The sequence below is a fragment of the Haliotis cracherodii genome, unplaced genomic scaffold (genome assembly GCF_022045235.1).
Source record: "Haliotis cracherodii isolate W230 unplaced genomic scaffold, xgHalCrac1.p SCAF_10, whole genome shotgun sequence".
Taxonomy (NCBI): Eukaryota; Metazoa; Mollusca; class Gastropoda; order Lepetellida; family Haliotidae; genus Haliotis; species Haliotis cracherodii.
In genome coordinates, this window is record NW_027266265.1 from 43,434,836 (window position 1) to 43,451,548 (window position 16,713).

The following is a 16,713-nucleotide window of genomic DNA, read 5'->3' on the forward strand; positions in this document are numbered from 1 at the left end:
CCTCCCACATTAAGCTGACACACCATGTTATATAACTGGAATACTGTTAAAAGTGGCGTTAAACCCGACTCACTCACTCACTGTTTCGGGCATTGTTGAATCAAGCTCACCTTGCTGTGTTTACAGGCAACATTTACAGCGATGGAAGACTGGTTAGAGATTCGGATGGTGTGCAGAATGCTCACTTCGGCGTCACTGCAGATGGATACATCTACGTAGGGTAAGTTCGTCTAAACGCCTACGGCGATATTTGCTAATATATTGGCTAGTGAACAATCCCAATTAGCACCCCTTCCGATTGATCAATGTACACAAGACTTATTTATTCGTGTATAATACGTGTGTTATATGCATACTTAATTATGGGAAATTAAATTCTGGAGTTCTACCCCACTGAGATGCCATACCATAGTTTTAACATAGATACCCCACTCGGACACAGTATACTGACTCCGAGCCAACCAGTCCTTGTTTTAGCCTCTTACTGCTAGTGAGCGCCAGGCAAGGTAACAACAATCACCATTTTTTAACACCAGTGGCGGGGTAGCCTAGTGGTTAAAGAGTTCACTTGCCACGTCAAAGGGTATGTGTGAAGCCAGTTTCTTTTGTCCTCGTCATGATATTGCTGGAATATTGCTAAAGTTGCAAAAAACCAGAACTTACTCTATCACTTTTGGTAATATAAGATGCAGCCGGAATTAATTTGTTGTAATGGCTTGTCATCTGTCATTGGCATGTTCTTTGTAGAACTTTATGTTTCACTACTGAAACCTCAAGGAGTATGAACATTAGGAAGCAGAAACTTTAATTTGTGTTAGAGATCCCAGGGTCACATGTATTTAGCTCACCTGGTTGAACGTCAAGTTCACAAGAACCACAGGGCACAGGACTACAGGAATGTAGTAATGACTTGCACGATCCAAGTTTGTTCATGGCATCACTGTGTGCACTCAACATTGTTGTCATAAACAATGTTGCTAAAACGCTTTTTTTTCCCCATTTTCCCCATGGGCACACGTGGCCCAGTCGTCTAAGGCGCCGCGATTCGCTGTGCAGAGTTGTGTCCCTTGGGCAAGCCAAAAACCTATTATTGTGGGTTCGAATCCCGGTTCGCCTCGATTATGTTTCTAGGTTTGTCAGCACCATACCCATGCTCATGGGTTTCACCGAAGTGATAAACGTCTGAGACCTGCATCACTTCGGGCTTTCCTCCCACATTAAGCTGACGCGCCGCGATATAACTGGAATACTGTTAAAAGTGGCGTTAAACCTGACTCACTCACTCACTCACTCTGTGCACTACAGATATTTGTACGAAAATAAGGTTGAAGTGTCTTAAAGTTGTTTCTCCATACGTCATCTGCGCTACAGAGCCTAATATACAGTAATGATGGAATTTACGCTGAACATTTTAGACAGTTTACGTTATCTTTTATGATAAGAATTTTACTCATCTTACGTTTACGATGGTGTTTTTTGTGCTAAACAGTATACCCCATCAAGACCCTTATCATTAGGTGTTTGAGCTGCTACGTGTGTTTGTTATCTTCATAGTTGTATCTGTTTTTCTCCAATCTTAATAAAATCAGATCTTTGTTCTCACTATCTCTACGGCATCCATTACGGATCACGTCATATCATCCTTCCGCAAACTTTGACCGACCAGTGAAATGACTACTAAAAAAAGTTAACATTAGCCAATCAGAAAGCAGCTTTTTTAGAGCTTTGCGGGACTAGTTTCAAACTGGAGACTTCCATTCCAGACTAAGCTTTGAAAAATATTGATTCAATATTTGAAAACTGAACAAAGAAAAATTCTGGAAGGTCTAATAGATGGCCGAGATTGTATTGCAGTACCACAGGCTATGGAAAGTCTCTTCCATTTCAAATGTTTATCCCATTGAACGTTGATTTTCACGGAATCAGTCCTACAGCCTGTAACTGTCGTTCTGAATGCCCCGTTTGCTTGTTTAGATCTGTCACTTTCCCGATCTGGTAAGCAACACTCTGATTGGTTGGATGAAAGATCGTTCTGATGTGACCCTAATGGGATGTCATCAGATCTTTGTTTAGCGATAGTGATAAGTAAGATATAATATGCACATGTATACAATATTTTTTTCTTTTCTGATTTACAGTGATTGTGTATTATGGCCTTGGCCTTGGTCAGAGGAATTAATGAACTGAAAAATTTAAAAAGTGTGACCTATGGAGCTCTGCAGCCATCCCTTTTGCTCATAGAATCTGGTTTCAAACATGTGGTCACTTCCACGATATTTTTGCCGTTGAAAAGCATTTTCTGCATGTATGATTATTAGATATATATATAATATAATATGTGATATGAGGAATGATAAAACATTTTTTTCGCACAATTTAATTTTTTTACCCTTCTGTGGCCTTTGACCTTCAACCTGTGGAGATCCAGGGTAGAATAGGTCTTCAGCAACTTATGCTTGCCTTGAAAGGCAACTATGCTTGTCGTAAGAGGCGACTAAGGGGGTCGGGTGGTCAAGCTCGCTGACTTGGTTTGAAGTATGTCATCGATCACAATTGTGTGGATTGATGCTCATGATATCAATCACCGGATTGTCTGGTCCAGACTTGATTATTTACAGACCGCCATCCTATAGCTGAAATATTGCTGAGTGCGGCGTAAACAACAAACCAACCAACCAAACTTTGACCTTCACATTCCCCAGTTTATCTAGATTTGCTGTATTTTTACATCTACCCTTACATTCTCTTAAACATTTTAAAAGTTGGGGTGTATTCACCATGTTCACATGTGTCCTCTTTCACAAAGCTATCTTAGCAGTATAATGATCATAACTCCCATACTTTAACATAGATATATGAGTCGTAGCGCTAAGATTGTTTTGTGGAACGGGGCACTGTACTTTGTTACATTTATTCCCCGCCATACCGTTTCTAAAATTTGCTGGCAATATTCTGATGTAATTTTTAGACATAGCTATCATGACAGACATTTGATATCACTCAGCCTCCGGATCTGCTAAATGCATCTGTGTTTTTTTACCTAGATAACAAGATGTCAAACAATAAATAATGAACCACATTGCGTATTGATTTTTCAAAGGGTTCACTAACAAATTTCAATGTACTGCAATATTACTCACAGCGATGATAACTGTTATTGTCAGATTTCCATGGAGGAATGTGGTGTAGACTCTACACAAGACCATGAAATATTGATTGATGATGCCTTGTTTGTCTCTCAAAACGGATGGTCAGACAAAAAGTTAGTTTGTTCGTTTGTTGTTTAACATAGCACTCAACAATATTCCAGCTATATATGACGGTGGTCTGTAAATAAACGAGTCTGGACCAGACAATCCAGTGATTGACATCATGATCATCAATCCACGAAATTGGTATACGATGACATGCATGAACCAAGTCAGCGAGCCTGACCGCCCAATCCCGTTAGTCGCCTCTTACGATAAGCATAGTCGCCTTTTACAACAAGCATGGGTTGCTGAAGACATTCCACCCAGGATCTTCTCAGGTCAATATTTGTTGAAGCCATGCAGGGTGTTTGATGAACTCTGCCGATCGGGACTGGTAGGTCGGGGCCTGGGAAGAGTGAGTGAGTGAGTTGGGTTTAACACCGCTTTTAACAGTATATCGCAGCGTGTCAGCTTGATGTGGGAGGAAAGCCCAAAGTGATGCAGGTCCAAGACGTTTATCACTTCGGTGAAACCCACGAGCACGGGTATGGTGCTGACAAACCTAGAAACATAATCGGGGCGAACCGGGATTCGAACCCACAATCATAGGTTTCTGGAGTGCCCAAGTGATGCAACTCTGCACAGTGAATTGCGTCACCTTAGACGACTGGGTCACCCGTGCCCCCTCCTGTGAAGAGATATGATACCTGATGGTATGACTATGACTACTATGACATGTATAAGCTTATCTGCCTAACTGTATCCACTCAACTGTTGGGAACGGATGATTGAGGGAATAGTAACCATAACTCAATTCAGGTTTGTTTGAACGAACAATAAATGGAAGCATAGTAATTCCAGATAAATTAGAATTTACTCCATCTTTGCGGTTATTACAAGGCCCTTGAAAATATATTTGTCAATGTGCAGGTATCTGTCGGAGCTGGATCTGCTGACTCAGCACTTTACCCAGCTGGTGGGGGGCGTGTTGTGGATCCTGAGGGAGGGGGAGATCTATGTGGACGAGAGTGTCAAAATAGAGTGTTCCGACACAGAGGAGACAGGTGAGATGTGGAATAAAGCAATAAATATATATTTCATCATGTTTTCAAAATATATCAACAAGCGAGTAAATGATAAGTTTGCAATATGTTTACACATCATATATCCAATCACCCATACAACTGCCAAATATGGGATTGTTCAGGATGCTTTAGAAATATGGTCGAGTGCTTCACCTCGAGTGCAAATAGGATATTATGTTGTTCTTTTGTCGAATGCTACATTGATCAAAGCGATGAATAAATCTTACATATCAGACAGTAAATTCAATTTTATACCCCTGACCTAAAATCCATCCATCCATCTTTCCGAGGACATTTTTTTGGCAACCTATAACTTGAAAACTACCAAAAAGATTATTGTTGAACACCTTTTACACCTATAGGACAGGTGCAGTCTAAAGTTTGATTTCAATATTTGGATTTTCTGAAGAAAAAAAAATGCGTTTCTCATTTTTTACTTTTGTTCGACCTTTTACTTGAAAACTACTTCATAGATTCTTTTCAAATTGGGGGTACAGTTTCTATACCAATAGCAGAGGTGCAGTGCAAAGTTTGTTTTTAATATTGGGATTTTCAGAAAAATATACAGCTTGTTTTCACTCTTTTTACTAAGAATGTTTTTACTTAAACATTTGTGTGACCTATAACCAGTGTAAGGAATTGGCACTACTCCTGTAGTACTTGCCAAACTGCCCAATAGTTAAGGTATCATAAGTACAAGTAGAAATTTGCCATTTTTAAGGGTTTTGCTGTTATCATTATAAGGACTGGTGGACTAAAAATGTTAGTTTCTACCGCTGTATAACTAGAAAACTTCTTCATGGATTCTTTTCAAATTTAGGGAACAGTTTCCATACTAATAAAAGAGGTGAGATGTGGAATAAAGCAATAAATATATATTTCATCATGTTTTCAAAATATATCAACAAGCGAGTAAATGATAAGTTTGCAATATGTTTACACATCATATATCCAATCACCCATACAACTGCCAAATATGGGATTGTTCAGGATGCTTTAGAAATATGGTCGAGTGCTTCACCTCGAGTGCAAATAGGATATTATGTTGTTCTTTTGTCGAATGCTACATTGATCAAAGCGATGAATAAATCTTACATATCAGACAGTAAATTCAATTTTATACCCCTGACCTAAAATCCATCCATCCATCTTTCCGAGGACATTTTTTTGGCAACCTATAACTTGAAAACTACCAAAAAGATTATTGTTGAACACCTTTTACACCTATAGGACAGGTGCAGTCTAAAGTTTGATTTCAATATTTGGATTTTCTGAAGAAAAAAAAATGCGTTTCTCATTTTTTACTTTTGTTCGACCTTTTACTTGAAAACTACTTCATAGATTCTTTTCAAATTGGGGGTACAGTTTCTATACCAATAGCAGAGGTGCAGTGCAAAGTTTGTTTTTAATATTGGGATTTTCAGAAAAATATACAGCTTGTTTTCACTCTTTTTACTAAGAATGTTTTTACTTAAACATTTGTGTGACCTATAACCAGTGTAAGGAATTGGCACTACTCCTGTAGTACTTGCCAAACTGCCCAATAGTTAAGGTATCATAAGTACAAGTAGAAATTTGCCATTTTTAAGGGTTTTGCTGTTATCATTATAAGGACTGGTGGACTAAAAATGTTAGTTTCTACCGCTGTATAACTAGAAAACTTCTTCATGGATTCTTTTCAAATTTAGGGAACAGTTTCCATACTAATAAAAGAGGTGCAATGCAAAGTTTGATTATGATATACATATTTTCTGAAATAAAATGTTTTTACTGTTGTGAACTTAGAAATTTGTTGGAGTCAGAGTCGGGGGTAGTGAGCCCTGTTCACTTTTTGTCTTGTCATTTTTGTAAATCTAATGTGAAGAGATGAGTGATCAAATCATGAACATAGTTATCATCCTGATTTTAGGAACACTGAGAGAGTTTGCTACTGTCAAGTCAGCTCGAGTTGCAGTCGGACATGACAAAGATGGCCGCATCCTCATTGCCCAGGTTGATGGGAAGACAGGAAGTCTCGGGTAAGTACGGTGAAGCAATGAGACCAAGTTAGTTCTGATATTTGCACAAAAACCACTCCCAAAAATATCCTCACTCATGGCTGGATATTATTGTTTAGGATGGTCATTTATCGGTCTTCACCCCATTTTCTGTAACCATGGTAACATGTCATATTGCTTGTTCATGTGATGCAATCAGTGAAATCCCCACCCCTATTCAAGAAGAAAATTAGATAGAAGAGTAATAATTATTTTATGATGGGCTGATCGTCCTGATTATGAATGGATGCTTTCTTCATGTCTGTTGTACTTGCGTGAAGCATGCCACACAAATGATAGGCCATTGTGTATGATAACACCTTTCAATTCTCCAGCGTCAGTTGACAACATTAACATATACTACTCAAAAGAGACCGCCTCCGTGGTCTAGTGGTAGAGCGTCCACCCGGAGAGGGGAAGGTCCAGGGTTGGATCCCCGGCCGCGTCATACCAAAAGACGTTAAAAGATGGCACATTTTGTTACCCTGTCTTGTGCTCAGCATTAAGAGGCTTAAACAAGGACTGGTCGGCTCAGAGTCAGAATACTGTGTCTGTGTGGGGTATTCATGTTAAACTGCGGCATGGTATCTCAGTGGGCTAGCACTATAAATCGGCTTCAGTCCGGACTAGTACAAGCAGCCACACACACACATGTGCATGCATGTCGATATATATATGTGCAATAATCTTGGACACGATGTTAAGCCCCATTTCACATCACCTCACTACTCACAAGAAGTGTTTCCTCAGCTTAATTGTTAACTGAGATTGTTTGTGGCGGGTTGAAATACTGTAAACTTATTGTCCACCTGAGAAAGTATCGAAAGACCATGTCTTTCAATGTATCTTATTCCTACCATTGATTGGATCGCAGTATATTTGTAAATTTTGATTAATGGCTAAAATTGCACATAATCACCAGCAGCTGAAGGATGGTTGGTTTGTTGGTTTGTTGTTTAACGCCACACTCAGCAAAATTCCAGCTTTATGACGGCGTTCTGTAAATAATCAAGTCTACAGTTCAGTATTTACAATCCAGTGATTAATATCATGAAGGGATGGTGTAAATCCTGCTGGGCAACCATGGTGCCTAGCATGGTGGCTTAACTTCGGTTGCTGTCGATCTGCAGCCAATTATTATATTGTGTTGTTGAATGACAGTTTATTATTCTACTTGTTTGAACTTAGATCTGTGATGGTCTATCCACCAATACTGCATCCCCTAGTATTAAGTATCAAATCTCAAACTTTTGTGTCTTTTTTTCAATATTTCAGAGTTGACCTCAAAGAGATGGCATCCATCTTGCTTGACCTTGGCTTTGTCAATGCCATTAACCTGGACGGTGGAGGTTCGGCCACAACTGTCATCAACGGTACTCTAGTCAGTCACCCCTCAGATCTATGGTGAGAGCATTTTCTCTTTGAATGTACATTTGAGGAAAGCTTCAGTGGCCAGTCTGAAAAGCCTATCAACATTCACTACTACCATTGTGTTAGAATGTTGTTGAGAATAACGATTTGTAAATATCTGACTGCTTCTACTTCTTTTAACCAGGGCTTGTTATGAAGTGTTTGAATTCACTCACTCACTCACTGATGTACTCGGGCCATTGCCCAGTCGTCTTAGAGGCCACAATTCGCTGTGCAGAGTTGCATCCTAGGAGCATGCCAGAAAAATATCATAATTGAATCAAATCCTGGTTCACCCCGATTATGTTTCTAGGTTTGTCAGAACCATACCCATGCTCGTAGGTTTCACCAAAGTGGTAAATGTCTTAGACCTGCATCACTTAGGCTTTCCTCCAATATAAAGCTGACATACTGTGATACTGTCCAAAGCGGTGTTCAATTCAGCTCACTCACTCACTCACTCACTCACTCACTCACTGTTCCTGTTTCTACAGCCCTGACAAGCGGTTCAACTGTGAGCGCCATGTGTCCACCATCCTGTGTGTACACGAACCAGAGTGTGACCCGGACGACTGTTCAGGGCATGGCATCTGTGAGCTGGGAGTGTGTAACTGCTCAGGTCATTGGTCAGGGCGAGCGTGTGACACCCTGCAGTGTCCAGCAGAATGCAATGGACATGGAACATGCACAGCAGGTGAGGTTGCCGTCCTCAAACTTGATACGTAAAACTGCTCGAGGACAGGTCAGTTCTCTTGCTTCATTCGACCTGACCTTATTTGTTGAAAACTACACAAGGAACTGACCATTTGATATTTCGAGGGTAGTTGTGATTTTATTGAAAATAAATTTCTTGAATAAAATAATCATGCTTCAGAATTGCCTACCACAAAAATTAAATTGTTGCAAGGTATTTTCTTTAAAAAAACATTTCAGACTCATAGTTCCAAATAAAACAACAACATGATTTTGTAGCTGTAACTGAAAAAATAAAATATCCAATGCAAAGTCCAAGGGCCCCATCCCACCCAGCTCCGAATTTCAAATGGCTGGTCCCTAAGATAATTTTTGTTCGGTGATAACTGATGCACATAGGTGGGATTGTTATCACTGGCCTGGAAATCGTTGGGATTTTTATCTTAGTCGTCATGTTGATGCGATTTGAATACTTGTCATGTCGATATATCAGTGCAATAATGGTGAACTTATTTCACCTCACTTGTCATGCTAATCCGTTGGAAGTTGGGCCCCAGCAAACGCTGCTGGTGGTAAGAGGCGACTAAATGGATCGGGTGATCAGGCTCAAAGACTTGGTTGATTGCAAGCCGTCTTTTCTCCGATGATGTGAATCATTGCTCATGATAATGATCACTGGATCATCTGGTCCAGACATCATGCGGCCGGAATATTGCCGAGTGCAGCAACAAACCAACTTGTCAAACGCCCTCCTATAATAAATGACCAGTCCCTAATAATGTCCAATTTTATAACAGTTTTACTTGTAAGGACCCTCATTAATCTTACTGGCTGATAGTTCTCACTATCGCTAAACAAAGATGTGAGGACATCCAAATACGGGTCAAAACGACCTTTTGCGAATTTTGACCGACCAATGAAATGACTGACAAGTAATCAACATTAGCCAATCAGAAGGCAGCTTTCTCGAGCTTTATGACACTAGTTCAAACTGGCGACTACGCCTTGAAACATACTTTGACGCATTCTCGATTAAAAAATTTAAAGCTGATAAGAAAAACATTCTGGAATGGCTAAAAGATGGCCAAGATTGTAATGGATATAATCATAAAACCCATAACTGTCGTTCGGAATACCCCGTGTTAAATAGTTTGTGGTGCATGATCAGAAAACACATTCCGACTGTCATTTTCATGATCTGGTAAGCAACGCTCTGATTGGTTGGATGAAAGGTCATTCTGACATGACCCTTAATGGGATGTCCTCAGATCTTTGTTTAGCGATAGCGAGAACTAAGATCTGATTTTAATGAGATTGACTTTCTATGACAGTTCTACAGAAAATCATAGATAATATTTCTCATTACATGTGTTTTCAGAATAGCCGATTTACCCTGGTAAGTTGATGCCTGTGAAGCTGAAAACATGTAATGTTTGTGTTGTAATTCTATCCAAGGTATTGACATGTGTGTTGCAGATAGCTGTGTGTGTGACAAGGGCTGGTATGGCACCAACTGCTCACTGCCCTGTCCGTCAGGCATGTACGGCTTCAACTGCTCCATGCACTGCTGTTGTCAGAATGGAGGATTGTGTGACACTGTCACTGGCCACTGTGATTGTCCACCGGGATTCTCTGGAGAGTTCTGTCAGTCAGGTAGGTGTATGTGTGTATGACTCTGTCACTGGGCTCTGTGATTGTCCACCGGGATTCTCTGGGGAGTTCTGTCAGTCAGGTATGTGTGTATGACTCTGTCACTGGGCTCTGTGATTGTCCACCGGGATTCTCTGGGGAGTTCTGTCAGTCAGGTATGTGTATGTGTGTATGACTCTGTCACTGGGCTCTGTGATTGTCCACCAGGATTCTCTGGAGAGTTCTGTCAGTCAGGTAGGTGTGCATGACTCTGTCACTGGGCTCTGTGATTGTCCACTGGGATTCTCTGGGGAGTTCTGTCAGTCAGGTATGTGTGTATGACTCTGTCACTGGGCTCTGTGATTGTCCACTGGGATTCTCTGGGGAGTTCTGTCAGTCAGGTATGCGTGCATGACTCTGTCACTGGGCTCTGTGATTGTCCACCGGGATTCTCTGGGGAGTTCTGTCAGTCAGGTATGTGTGTATGACTCTGTCACTGGGCTCTGTGATTGTCCACTGGGATTCTCTGGGGAGTTCTGTCAGTCAGGTATGTGTGCATGACTCTGTCACTGGGCTCTGTGATTGTCCACCGGGATTCTCTGGGGAGTTCTGTCAGTCAGGTATGTGTGTATGACTCGTGTCACTGGGCTCTGTGATTGTCCACTGGGATTCTCTGGGGAGTTCTGTCAGTCAGGTATGTGTGCATGACTCTGTCACTGGGCTCTGTGATTGTCCACCGGGATTCTCTGGAGAGTTCTGTCAGTCAGGTATGGGTATGTGTGTATGACTCTGTCACTGGGTTCTGTGATTGTCCACCAGGATTCTCTGGAGAGTTCTGTCAGTCAGGTAGGTGTGCATGACTCTGTCACTGGGCTCTGTGATTGTCCACTGGGATTCTCTGGAGAGTTCTGTCAGTCAGGTATGTGTGCATGACTCTGTCACTGGGCTCTGTGATTGTCCACCGGGATTCTCTGGAGAGTTCTGTCAGTCAGGTATGTGTATGTGTGTATGACTCTGTCACTGGGTTCTGTGATTGTCCACCAGGATTCTCTGGAGAGTTCTGTCAGTCAGGTAGGTGTGCATGACTCTGTCACTGGGCTCTGTGATTGTCCACCGGGATTCTCTGGGGAGTTCTGTCAGTCAGGTAGGTGTAAGTGTGTATTTCTGTCACTGGCCATTGTGCTTGTCCACCGGGATTCTCTGGGGAGTTCTGTCAGTCAGGTATGCGTATGTGTGTATGACTCTGTCACTGGCCATTGCGATTGTCCACCAGGATTCTCTGGAGAGTTGTCAGTCAGGTAGGTGTCATTTAATTACAATGCTTAACGACAGACACTTCCTGTTTATTGCAGTGTGCCCGTATGGTTTCTATGGTGCTAGATGTGGCAGTGTGTGCAACTGTGCCGCTTCCTGCTTCTGTGATCACATCACCGGATCCTGCAACTTCACAAGAAAGCAAGATTCACAGATTTTCCAGGACTTCCAACAAGGTAGTGATGTCAGCAACGGTCATTAATTACAAGGGGGAGGGGGGATGTGTGTTGGGTGCATCAAATGGTTTTTGATGACCCTCTCCATGTCCTTGTAGAACAATGTGTGTTGGGTGCATCAAATGGTTTTTGATGACCCTCTCCATGTCCTTGTAGAACAATGTGTGTTGGGTGCATCAAATGGTTTTTGATGACCCTCTCCATGTCCTTGTAGAACAATGTGTGTTGGGTGCATCAAATGGTTTTTGATAACCCTCTTCATGTCCTTGTAGAACAATGTGTGTTGGGTGCATCAAATGGTTTTTGATGACCCTCTCCATGTCCTTGTAGAACAATGTGTGTTGGGTGCATCAAATGGTTTTTGATAACCCTCTTCATGTCCTTGTAAAACAATGTGTGTTGGGTGCATCAAATGGTTTTTGATAACCCTCTTCATGTCCTTGTAGAACAATGTGTGTTGGGTGCATCAAATGGTTTTTGATGACCCTCTCCATGTCCTTGTAGAACAATGTGTGTTGGGTGCATCAAATGGTTTTTGATGACCCTCTCCATGTCCTTGTAGAACAATGTGTGATGGGTGCTTCAAATGGTTTTGATAACCCTCTCCATGTCCTTGTAGAAGAATTTCATGACCATCCTTGAAAAGACAAAATGTTAAAGTACATCATGTTTATTATAAAATGTCCTTCTTGTCATGATCGTCCCCAAATATGTTTCACGACCCTCCCTTAGCATTTACTGAAGAACAGTAATTTTGGGGGGTGATCATCTCCTGATTCCCTCAGACCCCACCCCCACCACCACCACCCCACACCACCCCCCCAATAAATGACCGGTCTCTTATATTACTGTGATGACTTCCAATGTTTTATCATTTAGTCATGGGTTTAATGAGAACAGACATTTTTGTAAAATCTAATTTCAGGAATCAAAATATAAGGCTTAAAAAAAATAAAAGAATTGATTCACAGCCAATGACTTTTGAAAATATGGTGCAAGTGGGGGATGGTCATAAACAAGCATACAAATTCCCATTGCCGCCATGACCATAAACACGAGATGCACAGTAAAACAGTGCCATGTAAAGGGAAGTAACTGCATGCGATATTGGATCTCATTAATTTTAAGTACCCCGGTATTAGGATTTTAATTTTTTTTTAAATAATAAAAATAAACACGAAACGTGTGGCGGACTTTATGATGATTAGGGATGTGCCTGAGAACCAGGACTAATTTTCTTTTAGTCTAATAGAAGGAATTGTTGGAGTATTTATTCGGGTATGTTTTTGAAGAAGTGCTAATTTGTTGCTCCATGGCATGTGTCTGAGGGTGGCATTCATGTTAAGACTGCAGCATGGTATCTTACCTGCCTAGCACTGACATCAGCATAAACTAGAACAAGCAGCAACACACACAAGCACATTGCTATAGAAGTGCAAAATATTACACAGATGTTCTACCCCATATCACCTCACCTCACCTAATATGTTTTGTTTGATGATGTCTCTGCAGCTGGTACCTGTGTGGCCCACGAGATGATCAAGTCCCAGCACCTGGTGGTGGATCAGTCAGATCAATACAGGTAACCTTGACAGAACTCGTAGATCTGACACAACCCTGGGGGGTTTCTGGGTAGAATATGTCCCCAGCGACCCTCGTAAGAGGCTACCAAACAGATCGAGTGGCTCGATGACTTGGTTTTATGGCCTGTCATCGTACCCCAACAACATGAACAGCATTGAATCACTGGATTGGCTGGTCCAGAAAATTACGTTCAGTCCGGTGTCATGTGGCTGAGATATTGCTGAATGAATCATTGAACAACAGAACAACAAGATCTGGCACAACAATATCAGTGGTTGCAAGTTGAGCGAGAGAGCGGATATTCTTTTGATGAAGCAGTCAGCAGTCAGTCCAGCTCTATCCCACTCATGTATGCCCTTGTTGTTACTGTTAATCCTCTACTGTTAATCCTCCACTTGCTATATATATTCTGCACTATGTCCCTCATTCTGTCTTGCTTGACCACGGTATAAGGATCTATACCGAAACGTCGCCTTTTACAGTATTAAAGAAGTTGTTATCCATAAAAATTGTGTCTATCTTGTCTATCAAGGGACCCCTAAATAATCACATCTGGACCATGCAGAAAACTAGTGACTGAAAGCATGAGCACCAGTCCACACCAGCAAAGTGTGACAACAATCGGTCAGCTGAATCTGACCCTGCAATCCTCTTTAGTGAGTTGGTAGAACAAACATGAAGTACTGGGGATCTATTCTTAACTAGAATTACCACAGTGACGAAAGCAAGAAGCAGAAATTCCACATCAAAATCTGGATTGAAAAATAAAAAGATACGTTATTACATGTTTGGTGCTGTCACTTTCATATTGTCAGGTCAATAATTAGTTGATTTTTTCTTCTTTAGACAAAATCCACTTGCTCTATTTTATCGTGTTTACCGTTAGTCCTGACATGTTGGTGTTTTGCTAATCTGAAAAATGCCATCTGATATGACGTGTCAAAATATTGTTGTATCACAAAACAGCATTCCGCTACCAATATGAATTTTGATTGTTTTCATTTTGGAAGCTTCATTAGTCTTCACATTTTGCTCATAATCAAAACAATATGTGGTAAATCACCATGGTAACTGTTTGGAATAATTGAAGATTTGTTGAAATTCTAGCCTATGAAAGTTCAATTTGTCCAGTCTTTGACTCTTAGTAATTCTAGTTCAGGTTCAGTTGCCCACACAGGTGTCCCCATGCAATGTCCCCATGCAATGTCCCTATGAAATGTCCCTATGAAATGTCCCTATGCAATGTCCCTATGCAGTGTCCCCATGCAATGTCCCTATGAAATGTCCCTATGAAATGTCCCTATGCAATGTCCCTATGCAGTGTCCTCATGCAATGTCCCCATGCAATGTCCCCATGCAATGTCCCTATGAAATGTCCCCCATGCAATGTCCCCATGCAGTGTCCCCATGCAATGTCCCTATGAAATGTCCCCCATGCAATGTCCCCATGCAATGTCCCCATGCAATGTCCCTATGAAATGTCCCTATGAAATGTCCCCATGCAGTGTCCCCATGCAGTGTCCCCATTCAGTGTCCCCATGCAATGTCCCCATTCAATGTCCCCATTCAATGTCCCCCTTTCAATGTCCCCATGCAATGTCCCCATGCGGTGTCCCCATTCAATGTCCCCATGCAATGTCCCCATTCAATGTCCCCATGCAATGTCCCCCATTCAATGTCCCCATGCAGTGTCCCCATTCAATGTCCCCATGCGGTGTCCCCATTCAATGTCCCCATGCAATGTCCCCATTCAATGTCCCCATGCAATGTCCCCCATTCAATGTCCCCATGCAGTGTCCCCATTCAATGTCCCCATGCAGTGTCCCCATGCAGTGTCCCCAATCAGTGTCCCCATTCAATGTCCCCATGCAATGTCCCCATTCAATGTCCCCATGCAATGTCCCCCATTCAATGTCCCCATTCAATGTCCCCATGCAGTGTCCCCATTCAATGTCCCCATTCAATGTCCCCATGCAGTGTCCCCATGCAGTGTCCCCATGCAGTGTCCCCATTCAATGTCCCCATTCAATGTCCCCATGCAGTGTCCCCATTCAATGTCCCCATGCAATGTCCCCAATCAGTGTCCCCATTCAATGTCCCCATTGACTTTCCCCATGCAATGTCCCCATGCAGTGTCCCCATTCAATGTCCCCATTCAATGTCCCCATTCAATGTCCCCATGCAATGTACCCCTTTCAATGTCCCCATTCAATGTCCCCATGCGGTGTCCCCATTCAATGTCCCCATGCAATGTCCCCAATCAGTGTCCCCATGCAATGTCCCCCATGCAATGTCCCCATTCAATGTCCCCATTCAATGTCCCCATGCGGTGTCCCCATTCAATGTCCCCATGCAATGTCCCCAATCAGTGTCCCCATGCAATGTCCCCCATGCAATGTCCCCATGCAGTGTCCCCATTCAATGTCCCCATGCAGTGTCCCCATGCAGTGTCCCCAATCAGTGTCCCCATTCAATGTCCCCATTCAATGTCCCCATGCAGTGTCCCCATGCAGTGTCCCCATGCAGTGTCCCCATTCAATGTCCCCATGCAGTGTCCCCATTCAATGTCCCCATGCGGTGTCCCCAATCAGTGTCCCCATTCAATGTCCCCATTCAATGTCCCCATGCAGTGTCCCCATGCAGTGTCCCCATTCAATGTCCCCATGCAATGTCCCCATTCAATGTCCCCATGCGGTGTCCCCAATCAGTGTCCCCATTCAATGTCCCCATGCAGTGTCCCCATGCAGTGTCCCCATTCAATGTCCCCATTCAATGTCCCCATGCAATGTCCCCATTCAATGTCCCCATGCAGTGTCCCCATGCAGTGTCCCCATTCAATGTCCCCATGCAATGTCCCCATTCAATGTCCCCATGCGGTGTCCCCAATCAGTGTCCCCATTCAATGTCCCCATGCAGTGTCCCCATGCAGTGTCCCCATTCAATGTCCCCATTCAATGTCCCCATGCAGTGTCCCCATTCAATGTCCCCATGCAGTGTCCCCATGCAGTATCCCCATGCAGTGTCCCCATTCAATGTCCCCATGCAGTGTCCCCATGCAGTGTCCCCATTCAATGTCCCCATGCAATGTCCCCATTCAATGTCCCCATGCAATGTCCCCATGCAGTGTCCCCATGCAGTGTCCCCATTCAATGTCCCCATGCAATGTCCCCAATCAGTGTCCCCATGCAATGTCCCCATGCAATGTCCCCAATCAGTGTCCCCATGCAATGTCCCCATTCAATGTCCCCATTCAATGTCCCCATGCAGTGTCCCCATGCAGTGTCCCCATGCAGTGTCCCCATTCAATGTCCCCATGCAGTGTCCCCATGCAATGTCCCCATGCAATGTCCCCATTCAATGTCCCCATGCAGTGTCCCCATGCAATGTCCCCATTCAATGTCCCCATTCAATGTCCCCATGCAGTGTCCCCATGCAGTGTCCCCATTCAATGTCCCTATGCAATGTCCCCAATCAGTGTCCCCATGCAATGTCCCCCATGCAATGTCCCCATTCAATGTCCCCATGCAGTGTCCCCATGCAGTGTCCCCATTCAATGTCCCCATGCAATGTACCCCTTTCAATGTCCCCATTCAAT

The 16,713-nt window shown here is 42.8% G+C and overlaps 1 protein-coding gene across 1 annotated transcript in view; it reads left to right on the forward strand.

Moving 5' to 3' along the window:
• LOC139451018 (N-acetylglucosamine-1-phosphodiester alpha-N-acetylglucosaminidase-like) overlaps nucleotides 1-16,713 on the forward strand; it is a 44,932-nt gene that overhangs the window by 25,517 nt on the left and 2,702 nt on the right. Inside the window, exons 3-10 of the mRNA XM_071232837.1 lie at nucleotides 127-220; nucleotides 4,122-4,255; nucleotides 6,186-6,294; nucleotides 7,588-7,716; nucleotides 8,217-8,416; nucleotides 9,892-10,068; nucleotides 11,397-11,534; nucleotides 13,047-13,116. Coding sequence (XP_071088938.1) covers nucleotides 127-220; nucleotides 4,122-4,255; nucleotides 6,186-6,294; nucleotides 7,588-7,716; nucleotides 8,217-8,416; nucleotides 9,892-10,068; nucleotides 11,397-11,534; nucleotides 13,047-13,116 — 1,051 coding nt within the window. The remainder of the gene's footprint in view (nucleotides 1-126; nucleotides 221-4,121; nucleotides 4,256-6,185; nucleotides 6,295-7,587; nucleotides 7,717-8,216; nucleotides 8,417-9,891; nucleotides 10,069-11,396; nucleotides 11,535-13,046; nucleotides 13,117-16,713) is intronic.